Below are 21191 nucleotides of genomic sequence, written 5' to 3' on the forward strand. Positions count from 1 at the left end.
ATTGTGGCTTTCGTCACTGCCATCCCCTAACACTATAAAAGACTAACAATTGATCAGTTTTGTGAATCTGTTCAGTACGGTTGAGATAGAGCTTGAGACACTGTTTATTGTCTAAAGTGTGAAGAGGCCTTTTAGCCGGAGTGGTAGGATTGGGAAAAGATGTCCAAAGTATGATAGGTTCACTGAGGTGAAATTGAGAAGGAACCTTTGGTATGAACCTCAGATTTGTTGTAAGAAGGACAAATTCATCTCTGAAGCATAGGAAGGGCTCTAGGATCATGAAGGCCTGCATCTCACTGACTCTTCTAGTAGATGTGAGAGTGAGTAGTACTGCGACCTTCCACATGAGAAACTTCAGTTCAGCTTTATGAATTGGTTCTAAAGGGGATTTCATTAATTGTGAGAGGACCACGGGGGACGATGTGAGCCACAGATGAGCCAGAAGCAGAGCTCCAAATAGTCAACCATGATCTGCACAATATGCCTGACTTAGACATGGTGGCCGCCATGAACCGACATGGAGCATTTTGGAAACGAAGACCCCTGGACTCACCTTACTGCCAATTAGACCTAGGAGGCGCAGAGGCTGATTGAAAATACCCGGGAGGGGGTCCCCATGCAGGGGAGAAAATCATCACCCAAGATGGAAAGGAGGCGCCTCTAGTTCTTGCTGGAGAATATTACACCCCAAGGAATATAGAGTCACAGTGATAGCTCTACCTTTTTTGCATGAGCTCTCCTATACCGGAGAAATAATATCCTATATGCCACCAAAGAAGAATCACGGTAATCGATTGTCTAATTACTTCCCTACAATGACGGCAAGGGTGACTGACTGTGACTCCCTTATAGGCGCAAGTATGGCTCTTACCAAAGAGAACCTCCTTTCCTTATTACGTGATTTTAAGTCTGAACTGAGGGAGGAACTCAAATCCGATATAGCTGCCTCGTTTGACTCATTTAAATTGGAGATCAACACTCGTTTGTCCTCCATTCAAACAGATATTGACTCAGTTGGCCAGCACGCAATGGATTTAAAAACCAAATGCTAGGACATTAAGCATCGACAACAGCCGCTGGAGCAGGCCTCGGACCACCTACATTCGCAACCACAGATGGCCCTACTCAAATGCAAAGTTTTGGAAAATTGATCTCTGAGAGAAAACATCCGACTGAAGGGCTTGGAGGAAGGCGCGGAGGGGCCAGATGTAGAGGCATTCATTGTTGGTCTGTTTTCGGATGTACTGGGAGAGGGACAACAGGAGGTGAGGTTGGAGAGAGTGCACCGGGTGGGACATCAGCTCCCCAGGAATAGTAAGAGACCAAGGGACATACTTGTGAAATTGCAGTCCTTTAAACTCAAGTAACAAATCCTCCGACCTACGCAAACAAAGGAAACAATAAACTTTCAAAGAGCGACATGTTCCCTTTACAAGGACATTGCGCCAGCTACTTCAGCGCAACGTATGCAATTTAAACTGGTAACGATGGCACTTCATAAAGATCGAGTCAAATACTGTCTTCCTTTTGGCATAGCCTTTGAACTTCATAACAAGCAACAGCACTGTAAGTCGTTTGACGAGGCAGCTTCACTTCTGGGACTTTCCCACACATCACCCCAGGAGGCAAGAGACAGTACTGAAGGATCACCAATGACCCAAGAAGCCAAAACATCAGTGGGAGAGTGGTGTGTTCAGCAGAAGAGACGACGAGACAATAAATGATTAACTGTTCCTGGGACTTTGTGTGATTTGGTCGCACTAAATACAACTGTGACGCTGTAAGCCTGAATGAGCTATACAAAATGGCCACCAATGGTTGGGATTTCACCTTGAGCGAGCGGCTGCGACATCACCTTTGAAGCCTCATGCACATCATATACTCGGATATTACTGTACATCTCAAAACCTGTGGGTCATGAGCCAATACGCCCACCTAGTTTATTATATCAATAAACTTGATAATCCGTAAGGGGTATATACCCCAAACTTCTGGTTGTTTTTTCTGTTATGTTTTATACCGTTAAATGGATGGCCAGGGTGTAACGGGACAATGGGGATGGGGATGGGGTAGGAATGGAGAGATGGGGTGGTGGGAATGGTGGGAGGGGAGACACTGAATGGTCAATAGATGTCCGGACAGGGAGAGGTTTTTCATTCTTTCATCTTATATTCCCATATGGTCCTTAATACTCTAACTTGGAACGTAGAGGGCTTGAACTCCCCAGTGAAGCGACACCAGGTATGGAAGTATATTCTCGATAGGCACCTAGATATTGTAGCCCTCCAAGAAACTAACTTGAAGCATTGTAAAGACCACTGGCTGCGACATAAGATGTATTCTTTAACCCATAAGTCATCAGCCACTACTAAACATAATGGGGTAGCGCTTTTCCATAATTCCTTAAAATTTCAGGCTGCAGGCTGCAAATCTGATAAGGATGGGCGAATAATGATGGCCAAGGGAAGGTTGGAAGGCTGAGTATGCACTAGTGTAATGCTTTATGCACCAAACAGAGGTCAATCAGAATTTCTCCTTTCTGTCCTATCCTTACTGGGGGGATTTACAGAGGGGGAAATCTTTTTGATGGGAGACCTTAACATTGTCTGGTATATCACCGTAGATAGTACTCACTAACACTGGACATATGCTGGTACATTCACACAAAAAACTAAATCGAGTCTCCGTCAGTTAGGCCTGTTGGATGCTTGGAGGTAATTTTACCCCACAATGGGGGATTACACCTTCTTCTCGTACATGCACTGAACCTATTCAAGAATAGACCAAGTCTTCATTAGCCAACAGCTATGACACTCTATAATACAGGATACTATTCATCCCATAGCTATCTCGGATCATGCTCCGGTGGAGATGGTGCTGGACTGGTGCCCTTCAACCCCAAGGTCACGCCAGTGGTATTTCCCAGCTATACTGACATGAGACCGTCTCTTTCGAGACGAGATCAGCAAATCGATTCAGGAATACTTTCAATTGAACAACAATCAGGATACATCCCATTCTACAAATTGGGATGCATTCAAAACAGTGATTCGGGGTAAATGTAGATCGTTGAGGTCTACTTTGCTCGAACAAAGGACCTAACAACTCATAGCTTTGGAAGCGGAACTGACCCAAGCAGAAAAAAGACATAAATCCACACTCTCTCTTCTTCTCCTGAGAAAGGTAAAAGAATTGAGAGGTAAACATAGAGCCATATACTCCAACAGGGCAGAATTAACACTTCTCCGACTAAAGAAAACCACATACGAACAAAGTAATAAAATAGGTACACATTTGGCAAGACAATTAAGGGTTAAACAAGAGAAAGTATATATCAGCCAAATTAGAGAGAACTAAGGGGCAGTTCACCACACTGAAAAGGAAAATATAGAGACATTTAAACAATTTTATAAAACACTTCACACTGCTGATCGCATGAATGTTAATGCCCAAGTAGCCTACCTGGAGACCATATCCTTCCCTTAGGTCCCTTCAGCTTACCACAACATCTTAAATGGTCCTATAACCAGGGAGGAGGTACAAAACACAATAAACATTCTTAAACATTGAGAACCCTGGGTCCAAACGGACTCAATGCACACGTCTATAAGACATTTAGGGCCTCATTATGAACATGGCGGTCCAGACCACCGTGCCACCGTGCCGGAAATTACCGCCACCAGCATGGCGGTCCTGCCATATTATGAACACAGGAGGGACCACCACAGGCGGCCCTCCACCACTGCCAGGCTACCGCCGCCAGGCAGTCTGACGATGGAGGAGACCTCTATCCGACAGAGCAGCGCTGCAAGCAGGGCTGCTCTCCGGATAAAGAACCCGTGTTCCGCCAGCCAATCCCCAGCAGTTTCATCCGCCAGGGACAGGCTGTCGGAAGCGGAGCTCTGGGGCCCCTGCACTGCCTGTGCACAGCCCTGTCGCGCAGGTCGGCCAGTGATATGCACGACGGGTGCTGCTGCACCCACTGCACTGCGGCATTGATGGCGGCTCCATGTGGAGCCGTCAGCAATATCCAGGCCCAGCAGAATGTTGGTAATATGGCCAGCGCAGCCATGTTCATAATGAGGCCCTTAGTGTGCAGCTTGTCCCTCACCTGACAGACTTATAAAATCATATTGCAGATTCCCAGGCTGTAACTTCAACTATGGGGGAGCCTCTAATCTCAATCCTCACGAAAGCTGGGAAAGAACCCACAACTCTGTGCTTCCTACAGGCTAATTGCCTTACTGGACGTAGATGTTAAATTGAATAAAAAAATATTGGCCATTAGCCTTGAAGACCTGATGCTGGAATTAATACATCCAGATCAGTCCAGATTTATAAAAGGCAGACAGAACCATGACAATCTGAGACGGGTGATATACTTAATTGAGAAGGCTAATAAAAAAAACTAACCAACAATTCTATTGGCACTGGACGCAGAAAAGGCCTTTGACTGAGTGGACTGGAGTTTTCATTTTCAGACATTACGTAAGTTTGGATTTGATGACCGTTTTAGTAATATGATCTGAGCTAATTACATTTCCCCGGGATCCCGAATTCTAGTAAATGGGATAGCTTCGGAACTTTAAAAGACTCTCCCGCGGTATTAGACAGGGATGCTCCTTATCCCCTTTATTGTTCTCCTTGAGCATTCAGCCTTTTTGCAGAAAGGATACCGGGGGACTCCTGTTTGCGATCTCCCCTTTAGCTCAGTTGAGCATAACATTTCTTTGTTTGAGGATGATATTCTCTTAGCTCTTACTAATCCTACAACATCTCTCCAAGCCCTACAAACTGAACTCCAACTCTTTGAATCAGTGGCAAGGTTCAGGGTTAACCTTAGTAAATCCTGCTCACTCAATCGAACTGTCCCTCGAATGGAAATGGAGGGCATAGCTGCATCATCTTCTTTCCAAAGCAGGAAAAAGGAAATCACACATCTCGGAATATGGATTAACCCCAAAATTGCAGATTTATATAAAGCAAACTATTCCCCCTTATTAAGACAACTAAAGGCAGATTTGAAGCACTGGGCCCGCTATACTTGACATGGATAGGACGCATACATGCAGTCAAATGATTGTACTACTGCACATCTTACACTTTTTCCAAGGACTCCCTATTGAATTAGAGAGGGGCTTTTTACCAGCCATACGTACCATGGTGACAAACTTCATCTGGCAAGGCCGTTGAGCCCGCCTGTCACACCGGCTACTGACACACCTCAGAGAAGCTGGCGGATTGGCTCTGCCAAACTTTGCAAACTACTACAGACCATCTCAACTAAGAGTCATAACAGAATGGTGACTTAAAGCCTCTGAGAAACAATGGCTACACATGGATAGAGCAGTGGTGGGGAGGACAATCTGGGATGTTTTGTGGAAACTCAAAGGCAATCGTCCCAAAAACGCATATATAAGTACCCCGACAGCTACCATGCAGAAAGTATAGGACAAAGTAATCAGCATGAATGGTTTAACGACTTTCCCATCTCTCTAAACACCTATCAATCAGTAATTTGTTAAGTGCGCTACTCACCGGGTAGGGTCTGAAGGCACTGGGGGGAGGGTGCTACTGCTCGAAGAGCAAGGTCTTCAGGTGCATCCTGAAGGTCAGGAGGTCCTGGGTCAGACACAGGTTGACGGGGAGGGAGTTCCAGGTTTTGGCGGCAAGGTGGGAGAAGGATCTGCCGCCGGCTGTGGTACGGTGGACGCGAGACGGTGGCGAGGGCGAGGTTGGTGGAGCGGAGCTGCCGTGTCAGGATGTGGAAGTTGAGACACTCATTGAGGTAGGCAGGTCCAGCGTCATGGAGAGCCTTGTGAGGGTGAATCAGGAGTTTGAAGGTAATCCTTTTGTTGACGGGGAGCCAGTGGAGGTCTCTGAGGTGGGCTGAGATGTGTTTGTGGGGAGGGAGGCTGAGAATGAGTCGTGCAGAGGCATTCTGGATGCGCTGAAGTTTTCTCTGAAGCTTGGCCGTTGTTCCCGCGTAGAGAGCATTGCCGTAGTCCAGTCTGCTGCTGACGAGGTCGTGGGTGACCGTTCTTCTGGTTTCAATGGGGATCCATCTGAAGGCCTTGCGAAGCATGCGAAGGGTGTTAAAACAGGAGGATGAGATGGCGTTGACTTGCTGGGTCACAGTAAGCGATGAGTCCAGTATGAAGTCGAGGTTGCATGCGTGGGTGGTGGGTGGTGGCTGTTGGCGCGGCTCCCAGAGTGGCAGGCCACCAGGAGTCGTCCCATGCTGCTTTGTTGGAGCCGAAGATGATGCTCTTGGTCTTCTCCGAGTTCAGTTTGAGGCGGCTTGCCTCCATCCAGTTGGCGATGGCGTGAAGTTCGGTGTGGAGGTTAGTCTTGGCGGTTGCTGGGTCCTTCGTGAGAGAGAGGATCAGCTGAGTTTTGTCCGTTTAGGAGACGATGTTGAGGCCGTGGGATCGGACGATGTTGGCGAGCGGTGCCATGTAGACATTGAAGAGGGTGGGGCTGAATGAGGATCCCTGGGGGACTCCACAGATGGTTTTGGTGGCTTTTTGAGAGGAACGGGGAGGCGGATTCTTTGGGTTCTGCCAGAGAGGAATGATGTGAGCCAATCCAGGGCTCTGTGGCGGATTCCAGCGCCATGGAGGCGTGTGTGAAGTGTGTGGTGACGAAGGCTGCGGAAAGGTCAAGGAGGATGAGGGCAACAGTTTCACCTTTGTCGAGCCTGCTCCTGATGTTGTTGGTGGCATCGATAAGGGCGGTCTCGGTGCTGTGGTTCTTGCCGAAGCTGGGCTGGGAGATGTAGAGTAGGCTGTTGTCCTCCAGGAAGCGAGATAGTTGGCTGTTGACTATCTTCTCAATGGCCTTCGCAGGGAAAGGGAGTAGGGAGATGGGCCGGTAGTTTCTGAGGTCTTCAGGGTCGGCTTTGGGCTTTTTAAGCAGGGCGTTGACTTTGGCGTGTTTCCAGCTCTCAGGGAACATTGCGGTCTCGAAGGAGCTGTTGATGATGGTCCGGAGCTGGGGGGGCGATGATTTGGCTGGCTTTATTGAAGACGTGGTGAGGGCAGGGGTTGGCGGGTGAACCGGAGAGGATGGTGCTCATGGTCTTGGTGGTTTCCTCGTCACTGGTGTGAGTCCAAGCACTCAGGATGTTGGTGTGGATGGGTGCGTTGGGGTCGGCATTGGCAGTTGTGGTGGTGGGGGACGGCGGTGCGAAGCTGCCATGGATATCTGTGATCTTGCGCTGAAAAAACGAGGAGAGGGAGTTGCAGAGGTCTTGCGAGTGTGGGGGGGGTCGGTAGAGCAGGACTTGGGGTTGGTGAGTTCATTGCTGATGCTGAAGAGCTCCTTGCTGTTGTGTGCGTTGTTATCAATTCGTTCATTGTAGAAAGATCTTTTGGTGGTCCGGATGAGCTGGTGATGTTTGCGGATGGCGGATTTGAGTGCGGCGTGGTTGCTTTCTGTTTGATCTCGGCGCCAGATCTTCTCGGCTTTCCGGCATTCCCGCTTGGAGGCCTGAAGGTCTGCGGTGAACCAGGGAGCTTTCTTGCTGGTGCGGATGTTGGTGGTTTTCATAAGTACAGCAAGGGTGTTGGCGCAGTTGTCGAGCCATTGCTTGAGGTTGAGGGTGGTGGTGTTGGGGTTGCTGGTGTTGGTGTTGGGGGGGGCGGGGCGAGGGCAAGGGTGGAGATCAGTTGGTCCTTGGAGATCTTGTTCCACTTGCGGTGAGGGGGCAGATGCTGTTGGTGGTGGGCGGTGGGTTTCTGGAAGGAGAAATGGACACAGCGGTGGTCGTTCCAGTGGAGTTCGGTGGTGTGGCTGAAGGTGATGTGGCTGCTGGTGGAGAAGAAGGCGTTGAGTGTGTGGCCGGCTGAGTGGGTGGGCGTTGTAACGAGTTGCTTGAGGCCGAGTTTGGCGAGGTTGTCCAGTAGGGCTGAGGAGTTGATGTCGCCGGTGTGCTCCAGGTGAAAATTCAGGTCGCCGAGGAGCATGTAGTCCGTGGAGGCAAGGGCGTGGGTGCTGATTGTGTCGCCGATGGTGTCGCTGAATTGTGGGCGGGGGCCCGGGGGTCTATAGACGAAGGTTCCTCTCAGGGTGGTGTTGGGGTTGACGTAAATCTGGAAGTGCAGGTGTTCAGCGGCATCTAGGGCGTTGTGGGAGTAGGTTGAGATCCTGATGGAGCTCCTGTGGACTATGGCGATTCCTCCTCCTGGTTTGTTGGTGCGGTCTCTTCAGGTGATTTTGTAGCCCTTAGGGATGGCTATGGCGATGTCGGGTTCCGAGAAGGGATTCATCCAGTTTTCAGTGAGGAAGGCGATGTCTGGGGAGGTTGATGTGAGCAGGTCCCAGAGTTCGACGGCGTGCTTGTGGACGGAGCAGGTGTTGAGGAGGATGCAGCTAAGGTGGTTGTATATGGGTGGCGTTGTTGTGGTGCTTGGTGGCTTGAGTGCGGTGAAATTGCACATCCGGCACGAGAAGGATCCATGGGTGTTCCTAGGGAGGTCTGGACGCAGGCGGTGGGGCAGCCAGGGTTGAGCGCGTGGCGTTCTTCTGCAGTGTAGCGGTGTCTGGCGGAGTAGGGGGTGCGTGGGACAGGCGGACTGGCGCTAGGCGCGGTCCAGGCGCGGACGGGCTTGCCTCTGGCGCGCCAGGGGCACGGCGCCATTAAGAAGGGGAGATGGGAGGGCTGGGAGGCGGGAGACGAGGAGCAGTGGGCAAATGGGGGCACGAGAGGTATGGGGGCACGAGGGGTGCGGCCCCGCCGGGGATGCAGCAGCGGGGAGCGCGGGATAAGTCGGAAAATCTGCGAAAATGGCCAAAAAGACAAGGAAAGGCCAAAAAAAGACGAGGAAAGGCCAAAAAAAGACGAGGAAAGGCCAGAAAGGATGAGGAAAGGCAAAAAAGAATAGGAGAGTCCCACAGCAGAGTCAGGGAACAGAAAAGGCACAGAAAACAGAGTCAGGGAACAGACAAGGCACAAAAAGAGGAAAGACGGCACAATTAACACACAGACAAATTACAGGACAGACACACAATACTTACGGCAACCACTAGACACCAGGGATGAGGCGCAGGTGGGTGCCTGTGGGTGGTGGAGGGCCTCGAACTCGCAGCGAGGGCGGGGTCGGGGGCACGGAGGCAGACAGGAGGAGCTGTGCGGCGTGTAGGGTGAATCCTGGCCTTAAGACAGGTCAGGGGTCACCTATCCATTACAATGAGGGCCTTTCAACAAGCACTACACCAAGGTTCCTTCGATGGAGGGCGGATGCCTGACTATCGCAAATATGTTTCATGGTGAGAATACCCTGAATTTTGAGAACTGTTGCCGTAACTTTCATTTGCCTCTCACCGAGATTAACCACTATGATCAACTGAAACATTGGGTTATTAACCCACCAATAAGAGAGGCCGCCACTAAGGAGCTACTCCCAATCGAACAATTCTTAAAAGAGCAAGGACTACTTGAGGATCCATTTCCTTTCTCTATTCACTAATGCAATCCATCACACACACCCACACCCCACTATGTTATATTTTGTGAACGCATTTTAGGGAAACCGATCACTGAGGGGCAATGGCAAATATTGTCGACAGATATAACGAAATGTAACCGATCATTAGGTCTAAGGGAGGCACACTACAAACTGCTTTATGATTGGTACCTATACCCCGCAAAACTGTGAAAAATCTTCCCGAATACTTCAGACCTTTGTTGGAAGAGATGCAGCCTCTTAGGGGATTTCCAACACATATGGTGGGATTGCCCAACAATCCAGCCTAACAGAAATTCTAGCCCAAATCAAGGGAATCTGTCAAACCCTTAAACACCAAACAATCGGTGACAGTTCTATTATGTGGCTATGTTTGGGGGTAGCCAAAATCATGCTAGCGGCAGCCTGGAAGAAACGAGAGGCCCCTTCTATATTCCTATGGCATACCCGCCTCTGGCAAGCTCTTACAATGGAGCGCATGACAGATATTATGTAGGAGGCTAGGAAACGCTTTGATTTTATCTGTGGTACACACTGTCCACTTCCTTTCACAAGGCTTGCCGCTCTTTTTGTGCCCCACTCGCATACAAGCGCTGCGTCTTTTTCAAACATAAAAATGCAACTTGTCTCCTAGCACTATGGCGTAACTGTGACATTCTCCTCCTATTCCCCACGACGGGCCGCTCCTCGGCTCGGCCCGCTGCTGCTCCACTCGACAACCATCCTTTATGTTTTGAAAGTTATATATGTTTTTGTGTGTTTGTTCTTTGATCTACTTGAGGCACTTCACAAGTATAAGACACTGCATGTAATTTAAGGTGCTACTAAATAAAATGATATACTATCTATGGCTGACATTGCGTTAAGGATGTAAATTGTAGATATGTGTCTGATTCCTATTTTACGAAACTGTATGGACTAATGGCTATTCATATTGCTCTTGGACCTATCTGTTTGACGATGTAACAATTAAAATTGTGCCTTTAAAACTTTTCAATATATACAAGGTGACAAAAAAAGAAGAAGTCACCTCAGGATGCAAGGCAGTCTTTGATATTTTGGTGATCTTAATAATAGTAGTAGTAGTAGTAGTAGTAATATCTGTCAATGTTGTAGACAATGTTGCTTGCAAAATTTGTTTCATCAACAGTGGTGCTGCTGTTGACGGTGGGACTGCTGATGATGGTGTAGGTGTCGTCGATGATACCTTTGTTGACACTGGTGTCGTCGATGGTATCTTCTTCGTCGGTGGTGGTGTCAAACCCACCGTCAACGGTCACCTAGAAGCAAATACCTTTGTGAACGAGATGGGAGCAGTAGTAGTTGTCATCGATGATGTTCCTGGCGAGGATGGCTTTGTCGAAGAGATGGTGGTGATGGAATCCTAAGTGGAGTTTTAGATCTCAACGGTTCAGAAGAAAGGAAGTGGTGATGCTTCTTTTTCTTCAGGGATGGAGTGGATGGTTGTGAGGAGGCCGACGCTGAGGAGACAAGAGGGATTTTGTCCTTTTTGTGAGGGTCCTTGTGGTGAGATTTTAAGGCCTTCCTGCTCTCCTCAGAAACCCCTAGGTCAGAGGATCTTGACCTTTTATGGGGTCTTACAATTGAATCACTGTCCTCGCATGAAAAGCTGGACCTCTGGGAACAGGACTTCTGTAGCCACAGAAGTTATCTTCCTTTTCTGTCTCTCAATGTTTTTGAGGAGAAGGTATAGCAGATTTTACACTCCTTCACCTGATTCTGTGGGTAAAGGAAATACAGGCAGGCTCTATGTGGGTCATCCACATGCCGCCTTTTCTTCCCACAGGACTTGAAGGAATGAAACATACCTTTTTTGGAAGACTCAGACATTGTAGACAATCTGAGGGAATCAGCCTCTCTTGAGAGTGCTCTAGAGGGTGCTAGCACCTGATTGGTTTGGTCATTGTTTTTAAATGACATAGATAGACTATTAAACTAATGGCCTATTGTCATTATAGCTTAAGTTAGTTTTTACATTCTACTTTACTATGGTACTGTGGCACTCCCACTTTGACGACGGATAATGATTCAAGCATGTGAATCTATGAAAGATCCAATAGTGGATAACGGTAAAAGCCATGCACTTCAAGGAGTAAGAGGCTTCTAGGAAAGGAGTTGGAGACTGGGATTAGAGACGAAAGGGAGGTTGCTACAGTGTTTCTGATAGCACCTAACAGCAAAAGAGCCAGCTAAGGGCTCCAAATAATTGGTAAGCAGTGGTAGCTTGTCTACTGACCACTTTTCTCCAACAGAGAGCTCTACACAGTATGCACTCCAGCTAAGTCTTTTGAGTTAAAACTCCATCTGAAGCAACTACAAAACATGCTTAGCTTTTCTAGACCAGCGCTCCACTCGATCTGCAACCTACCCTGCTCTGAAAGGCTGATCTCTGCTTAACAAGATACTCTTGCATGATATCCAATTGCTGTAGGCTCACTACTGCAGTGGACCAGGAAGGGTTGTCTGGATGGAGAAAGACCACTCTGCTGGCCAGCCCTCTGAGAGAAGGTTCTTTTGCCACCAGCATGGCACAAGTCTTTCCTGATGAATGTCATTTTGCTCACTGGCAACTGAGGGGTCGCTTTCACTGTATGAATCTACCACAAACCCTATTAAATCAATAGGTTTTTGTGGCAACTGACAGGACTTTGCTTCAATGGTATGAAATGTGAAGACAAGTTAGAGATGTATTGCCATCCGCTAATGAAAGATAAGCATTTTCCATTTGGATCATAAAGATCATGGTGTTTAAATAATTATTCTCACCACTTAAGAAGGGTCACACAGGCTTCTGTGGTTTTGTAAAGCACCAGGTGACGAACAACAAGTCTAACAGAAGTGATTTGAACACCAAGATCTGTCCTGTCAGGAAAACTAAAGAAATCATATTTAGGTCTGAATATTGCTATCATCAAGCAGGCATTCTGAGGTGCAGTCAGGTTTTCTAGCCACCATCCAGTGAAGTATCTCTAAGGAGGTGAATGTACTCCATCTTGAAGTGCCTCTAAATCAACCAGGCATAGCATTCCCATAAGGTGAATACAGGACAAGAGCTGATTTTCCTTCTAAGACCTTCCTGACAAAAAGATGTTGTTCAAAAACCCAGTGGAGAGACGGAAGGAGTACTGAATAGCATCTTTGCACTTCACGTCTGTAACTGATTGATCCAGCACCAACTTCTGAATTTCAATGGAAAATATTTACAGGTCTGAGCAATACTGGTTGTACAGGCAGTCTAAAGGATTTTCCATTAAAACCCTGTAATCTTTGTGAGACATGCATCCAAAGTCATCTGACCTCCTCAAGGGAAGAAGGAAGAAAACTCAATCATGGTGTTCCCACTGCTGGGTTCGGAGCTTTTCTTAGTTATGTGAGAATAGGGGCTTTTCAGAAACTGCTGCTTTAAGGTGTATACCCATTATGTCGACTTTGGAATTGGCCCTGGATGAACAAATATCTCCTGCCACATCTGGCTGTTCCAAAAACCTAATGGGTGAATATCTTGTGCACTGATGTTTGAAATTTGCCAATTGGTCTGAAGGTCTGAACAAACCTACCAATGTTTTTTTAAGTGCAAAATACTGAGCAGAAGTCTTCACCTCTGAAAAAGTCAACAGTCCCAACGTGTGGTCAATATGAGCAGCTCAAACACTTCAAGAGATGATGCAATTTGGATTTCCTCACAAAACCTAGCCCAAACGTATTTCAGGGCTCCAGTGTCATTAACTATCTCTACCTTAACCATAATCTTAGCCCATTTGAAAGAGATAGGGTGACACAAGTCATGGAGTTTCAATAAATCTTCCAACTTCTTTGCTCTATTTGTCCACCAGGTCTGGTAAACTCTTACTCAAATTCTAAGTCATGTTTCTGTTCCTTTCCAAAAGTATATGGATACTATTCTCTGGAACTCTTTGACCAATCCTCAGATCCTGTGAAGAAGCATTCTCAGAATTGATTTCCTTTTTCGAAAATAGTGAACTGTTGTTGGAGGCTGGCCTGGCTTATAGTGGGTACCTGATGGTACTCACACCTTGTGCCAGGTCCAGTTATCCCTTATTAGTAGATTAGTAGTGTTCTAGCAGCTTAGGCTGATAGAGGTAGCTATGGCAGAGCAGCTTAGGCTGAACTAGGAGACATGCAAAGCTCCTGTTATACCATATAGCACTATATCGTAGGAAAACACAATACTCAGAGTTACTACAAATAAAGGTACTTTATTTTAGTGCCAACATTCCAAAAGTATCTCAGAGGATATACTCCCTTAGGAGGTAAGTAATATACACAAAATATACACACAAACCAAAATCAGGTAAGTAAAACACTTAGAAAAGTAGTGCAACCACTGTAGAACACAATAGAATGCAATAGGGAAAAATAGGCTTAGGGGCAACACAAACCATATACTCCAAAAGTGGAATGCAAACCACAAATGGACCCCAGGCCTAGTTTAGTGTGTAGAGGGTCGCTGGGAGTGTAAGAAAACACTAAGGGTGTCCAAGATACCCCACCCCAAGACCCTGAAAAGTAGGAGTAAAGTTACCCTACCACCCCAGAAAGACAGTAAAGTCAAGATAGAGGATTCTGCAAAGACAACAACTGACTGCAAAGCACTTAAGACGGATTCCTGGACCTGAGGGCCTGTAAAGGAAGGGGACCAAGTCCAAGAGTCACGCAGGAGCCCACTAAACCCCGGATGAAGGTGCAAAAGGGCTGCCTCTGGGTGGAAGAAGCCGAAGATTCTGCAACAACGGAAGGTGCCAGGAACTTCTCCTTTGGTCAGAAGATGTCCCACGGCTTGCTGGAGGATGCAGAGTTGCTTCTACGCAGAAAGACCACAAACAAGCCTTGCTAGCTGCAAGAGTTGCGGCTGAGGATTTTGGGTGCTGCCAGAGCCCAGGTAGGACTAGGAGGTCGCCCCTTGGAGAAGGAGACAGAGGGGGCGCTCAGCAACACAAAGAGCCCATGCAGAAGCAGGCAGCACCCACAGAAGCACCTGAACAGGCACTCAGAAGATCTGAACACTGCGGTCGTCTCAGCACAACAAAAGAAGGTCCCACGAAGTCGGAGTTCAACTCAGCGAGTTGGGCAATGCAGGACGGAGTGCTGGGGACCTGGACTGTGCTGTGCACGAAGGAAGTCTTGCAAAAGTGCACAGAAGCCCTAGCAGCTGCAGATCACACAGTACACAGGATTACTGTCTGGTGTGGGGAGGCAAGGACTTACCTCCACCAAATTCGGACAGAAGGACCACTGGACTGTTGGGGTCACTTGGATTCAGCTCCTGTGTTCCAGGGACCACACGCTCGTCAAGATGAGAGGGGACCCAGAGGACCGGTGATGCAGAAATTTGGTGCCTGCTTTGGCAGTGGGAAGATTCCGTCGACCCACTGGAGATTTCTTCTTGGCTTCCAGTGCAGGGTGAAGGCAGACAGCCCTCAGAGCATGCACCAACAGGAAACAGTCGAGAAAGCCGGCAGGATTAGGCGCAACAATGTTGCTGGTAGTCTTCCTGCTACTTTGTTGCGGTTTTGCAGGCGTCCTGGAGCAGTCAGTGGTCGATCCTTGGCAGAAGTCAAAGAGAGAAGTGCCGAGTAACTCTGGTGAGCTCTTGCATTCTTTATCTGAAGAGAAACCCACAGGAGAGACCCTAAATAGCCCTCAGAGGAGGATTGGCTACAGAGAGAGGTAAGCACCTATCAGAAGGGGTCTCTGACGTCACCTGCTGGCACTGGCCACTCAGAGGTCTCCATTGTGCCCTCACACCTCTGCATTCAAGATGGCAGAGGTCTGGGACACACTGGAGGAGCTCTGGGCAACTCCCCTTGGAAGGTGCTGGTCAGGGGAGTGGTCACTCCCCCTTTCCTTTGTCCAGTTTCACGCCAGAGCAGGGCTGAGGGGATCCCTGAACCGGTGTAGACTGGTTTATGCAAGGAGGGCACCATCTGTGCCCTTCAAAGCATTTCCAGAGACCAGGAGAGGCTACTCCTCTCAGGCCCTTTACACCTATTTCCAAAGGGAGAGGGTGTAATACCCTCTCTCAGAGGAAATCCTTTGTTCTGCCTTCCTGGGACTGGGCTGCCCAGGCCCCAGTGGGGCAGAAACCTGTCTCAGGGTTGGCAGCAGCGGTAGCTGCAGAGAAAACCCCAGGGAGTTAGTTTGGCAGTACCCGGGCTCTATGCTGGAGCCCCGGGGATGCATGGAATTGTCCCCCCAATACCAGAATGGTATTGGGTGACAATTCCATGATCCTAAACATGTTACATGGCCATGTTCGGATTTACCATGGTGACGCTACATATAGGTATTGACCTATATGTAGTTCACGCGTGTAATGGTGTCTCCGCACTCACAACATCCGGGGAATTTGCCCTGAACCATGTGCGGGCACCTTGGCTAGTGCCAGGGTGCCCTCACACTAAGTAACCTTGCACCTAACCTTCGCTAAGTGAGGGTTGGACATATAGGTGACTTATAAGTTGCTTAAGTGCAGTGTAAAATGGCTGTGAAATTACGTGGACGTTATTTCACTCAGGCTGCAGTGCCAGTCCTGTGCAAGAACTGTCTGAGCTCCCTATGGGTGGCAAAAGAAATGCTGCAGCTCATAGGGATCTCCTGGAACCCCAATACCCTGGGTACCTAGGTACCATATACTAGGGAACTATAAGGGTGTTCCAGTGTGCCAATAAGAATTGGTAAAATTAGTCACTAGCCTGCAGTGACAATTTTAAAAGCAGAGAGAGCATGAACACTGAGGTTCTGGTTAGCAGAGCCTCAGTGATACAGTTAGGCACCACACAGGGAACACATACAGGGCATACTTTATGAGCACTGGGGTCCTGGCTAGCAGGATCTCAGTGACACAGGCAAAAACAAACCTACACACAAGTAAAAATGGGGGTAACATGCCTGGCAAGATGATGGTACTTTCCTACAACTGTATACTGTAACAGTACTAGGGCTGGGTCATAGAGGGTGCCTCAGGTGCTCTTTGGAAGAAACTGAAGGATCTATACAGCACTGTGCGTAATAAATGCTCTCTACCTTCTCAAATGGATATACATCTGTGGGTATGCCCCTGCTGCCTGCTTTACAAGTTGTTTGGAAATAGAATGTCCAACCTGTCACATGTTAGGTCTTTGTCACCACGGGGTGAAGGTGAGAAGAGGTTGATATAAAGGTCTGCCACGTAGCCAAACCTTTCAGCAAAGCCCACTCCAAAAACAATAAATGAGAGTGATCTGGGCCAGTGAATACGACGTGTCCTCATGTTAAATTCACACTCACACTATCTGGTATGTAGCGCTGCCAGCCTACCTCAGTTTGAAACACTACCCCATTAACACTGCTGGTAAAATCTTAGTTCATAATATTGAATTATATAAAACTATGCCAAAATACAATGCTGGTAGAGCACCCTCAATGCATGTTTAACTGGGTTGCCAAACACAACTCAATAGGCACACCATAAGGTTTTCTAGCCCTGTGTGCCCGGATGCAATGACTGTGGGATGTTGCAAGTGGAGAAGGGTATGATGGCTCAGCACCTTGGTTCTTGAGGTCCATCAGAGAGCTGAAAGGAAAACAAAATGGTATAGCTCAGCTCCTCATAGAGCTGGAGAGCAGACTTGCCGAACAGAGCACACCTCCTTCCTGCGCACCATAATTACGACACCTGGCCAGTGCCTCACAAAAATTTGTTGCCAGAAGGAACAGGAGCTAGTTCAAAGCTGACCTCTGGAGAAGAACTGCACAGTAACATACCAGCTGACAAAGCAGTCTTACATGGAAGAAACAAATACACAAAATTAAGAAAAATCACAAGCACTAAAGAAACAACCATTGACAAAGGCAACAGGTCTGGCATACTCAGTCAGTCCTTTAGCTTTGTCTCTGCTTGTTTTATTTTGTCATGATTTTTGATTATTGTTAGAGAAGCTGTTGGGCTCCCATCGATCTTAAAACAAATGCTGAAAACAAAAATAATGTTTAGGTCTCAAATGGCACACACTGGCAAGCAGTTTGTGGTAGTTAAATGGAAGTACTTAGTGTGTGTATGTGCTCCTTGTTGAAGGACAGAAAGCCACCCCTCGTAGTAATGTTAGCCAATGGGTGAAGTGGCCTGACCCACTGCCTCCTACTGTATGCTGTAGTGGGCATAAGAAAAATATGAATAACACAATAAACTAATGGATAAGGAGGGTTAGTTAAATGCATATATAAGCAAATAAATATTGATAGGACTAGTGAAATCAAAAGGTCAGGGCTAATGCCAGACCAAACTAACACTTAATAAGCTGCTCTAGCAGCAAGTGAATCAGTTGAAGGGTGCCAAAAGAGAGGTCTTTCTAAGGCTTAGGTTATGTAATGCTATGTAGTCATTTCCCAGAGATTTCTAGAAAACAGTTTGCAAATTTTTCTTTGGCTCCTGTTCTGTGCACATGTGAAAGAAGAAAAAAATATAGACCTATAGATTTGAACCATTGTTCAAACATTAGCAATAGATTTTCCATTTTGAATTGTGCTTTTAGAATAGTTTCCAAAGACATGCCACATTCCTGTGAAAATGGCCACTTAAGGTAAGATGCCAAGCTTTAGTCTTGCTGAATTAATTATAAAATGGAGGTGCAAGAGTGTAGGCACACAAGTCCATCTTATCTCAACTCTGTGTATGCTTTGTAACCCTGAACTCTGAGAAACCCGAGAAAATAATTGGATAATTTGCAATGAAAACCCCGCAAAAGCACTCACTTGTGAAAATATTATGTTTTAGATAAGATAAAAGGGACATATGTTCCAAAATTATAGCTTTTTACAGCATGTAACCGGAATATGACGTTTAGGGAGGCTGGGTTCTTACATATGAAATGCAATGTGCCTTAAACAGGGGTCTTGAGACTGGGATAAGAGACGAGAACAGGCAAACTTGAGATGTGAAAACTCATAAAATGCTTTACTGATAAGCTTGTTCTTCTTTAAAATGTAATTATTTTTCTGTCAATTATAGGCATTGCAGCATCTCATAGATGATGAAATAGTGCTTGTAATGCAAACAAGTGAGTGTTGAAACCTATAAAAGGTTGCTCCCAACTTGATAAGCTTGAAGTACCCCACAGTGCGCCACTGTATGCGTCTGCCCCCTTTGGGCTTAAGCAAATAATCGTTTGATTCTCTTAATCACCATGACTGTGTATTGACTGTTATTTCTCTTCCACACAAATTTTGCTTTGACAAACATAATCCTCATCTCCATGTAAATGGGACAGTAACTTTCCTTCATGTTAACAGGCACAGTTTACATTTCCATTAGGTTTCCTATTATTTACAAGATGAACATGCTGAAAGTGTTGAAGCTTGCTTTGTTTATTATCAGTATGTGGCCATGTCAGAGTTCTACTTTAATGAACTCTAAAATATGCCTTGGACATACCGGTGGAAATTTTACAACCAATATTTCAATGATTCTGCAAATGTATGCTAATTGCTCACATTCAGTCCTTGCGTTCCTCCACTACAATCGCCTTCATTTTTCCTTCAGATTAAAACTCTGATTGTTGTGGCTTACTGGGCACAGGCCCTGTGCATCACATGATCCCAGTGTAATCATTTGACCCGGCTTTAAATTTCAGCAATAATGCATTTCTTCTCTCTTGTCCCTCTATCCCCGGGAGGTTTTAAGAGCATGTCAGTGCTAAAAATGTGTATGCATTGGGACTTACATGAATGATGTCCTAAGAAACGTTGGCAGAGAACACATCTTTTGCCTTTATTTGTGATAGCTTTCACACATTTCTGCATATAGGTTTGTCACATAAAGTACACAAGTTCTGGATGAGAGGAGTCTGTTGAATCAGTACTTGCCAATTGGCTCTATTATCTAGCAAAATATTTGCAGTCATGTGGACACAATGCACAAGTAGGCTAATAATACCAAATGACAAAATACCTTTTCGAAGATGCGCAACGTTCCTGGAATTAGGCCGTCCTGGTTCTCAATTCTCACACAGCATGACTGGACAAACACATCATTCTGTTCAAATACTGTCTGTTTTAAAACAAACATTTTATTAACACAATTTCGTAGATAAACTGCTCCTGCAATACTCTGCAACTTATCAAGTCACTCTGTCTTAGTTTGACAGTCTGTAGTTCAAAGAAATCAAGGGTGCAACAATTAACATACACCAAATTGTCATCATGAAGTAACATAATGTAAAAAAATAAGTTACCTAACGATGACCTCTCTGAACATTAAGCCAAATACACATTAAAGAATTATTATGCAGATCTTATTAACCCCTTGGATGCCCCGGACGTAAAGGTTGCGTCCTTGGCTGCACCGCACTGGTGCCAAGGACGTAACCGTAACGTCCTGACCCCAGCCTACCCCCCCGGGCAGAGATGGAAGGGGAATCCCTCCCAACCCCATCTAATGACGTCAACGAACAATTGCGTGCCGACATCATTAGAGAACACCATCACGCTGGAAGCCATTTGCTTCCAGCGCGGTGAGGGAGAAACAGGTACGTTTCTCCTGTGGCCAGGGGGGGGTTTCTGTAAAAGGGGCATCGGGGGAAATGAAAATAAGGGCCTTTCCTTCCCCTCAATGTCTCTTTCCAGCATTCCTGTTCCCCGATAGCACCGCGATCAGGTAGCAGAAATGCCCACTAGACACCAGGGATTTCTTTTTTGTGAATTTCATTACAGGGGAGAGGCCCCTTGGGCAAGGGCCGCTCCCCTTAGGGGGCCATATTATAGTATGCCATTGCTGGGGCAGATAGGCCTATTATTTTTAGGGCGATCTGCCCCCAAGGGGGGCAGAGGCCACGATGATGCCAGGGATTTATTTTTTTAGTGCGCCCAATGGGCCACCCCCCAAAGGTGGCACAGCACTATTGGCCAGTCGGTCCCTATTTGTTTTAGGTCCAACTGCCCCCAAGGGGGTAGAAACCACTTAGGCACCAGGGATCTTGTGTGTATGTGTTTTGTGTTGGGGGTGACCCCTTGGGCAAGGGTCGCCCCCAAAAGGGAGCACATTACTGACGGCCATTTCTGCCCCCCTTGGGGGAAGATCGGACTATTTTTTCAAGGTTCATCTAAGACACAAGGGATATTTTTTTGTTTTTTTGTGTCGGGGTGGCCCCTTAGGCAAGGGTCGCCCCCCCAAGGGAGGAACACAACTGTTGGCCATTTCTGCTTATTTTGTTTGAGGCCCTTCTGCTCACAAGGGGGGCAGAAGCCACAAAGACACCAGGGACTATTTTGTTTTATGTTTTTTTCAGGTGTGGTTGGGCGGTTCTTTGGGCAAGGGTCACCACCCAAGGGAGGGCACACAACTGTAAGTGGTATACTAAATGCAGGATTGTGCGTGATATTGTCCTTCAAATTGTGCACAATAACATTTGTGTTGTCTTATGTCTAATTTTCTTTTTCTTTTTAGTAGGATATCATTGGTGATTGCTGTGTCGTAGTAGTTGCTGGTGAGTCTAGCTTTTTCAGGCAAGTGAGTGGCATAGTTTTTGAGTACATAACTCTTTGTGATAAAGCCACACTTTATTACTTATTTTAGACAGTGGTGGTTGTTGTTGGCGCATTTGTCAAGTTACTTTTCTTAGAAAGGATCATGGCTAACCACAAGGTGACCGCTCAGCAGGTTGTTGGTATGCTTTTTGAGGTGTCTTCTGACCATGATTATGAGACTGA

The 21191-nt window shown here is 46.8% G+C and overlaps 1 protein-coding gene across 2 annotated transcripts in view; it reads right to left on the reverse strand.

The window, feature by feature from the left end:
* The window catches only part of TBC1D15 (TBC1 domain family member 15), a 439633-nt gene that overhangs the window by 364870 nt on the left and 53572 nt on the right, over positions 1 to 21191 (reverse strand). For both annotated transcript variants that reach the window (XM_069229563.1, XM_069229562.1), the window contains exon 2: positions 19435 to 19533. In XM_069229563.1, coding sequence (XP_069085664.1) covers positions 19435 to 19533 — 99 coding nt within the window. The remainder of the gene's footprint in view (positions 1 to 19434; positions 19534 to 21191) is intronic.

This window comes from Pleurodeles waltl, chromosome 4_1, assembly GCF_031143425.1.
Source record: "Pleurodeles waltl isolate 20211129_DDA chromosome 4_1, aPleWal1.hap1.20221129, whole genome shotgun sequence".
Classification (NCBI taxonomy): Eukaryota; Metazoa; Chordata; class Amphibia; order Caudata; family Salamandridae; genus Pleurodeles; species Pleurodeles waltl.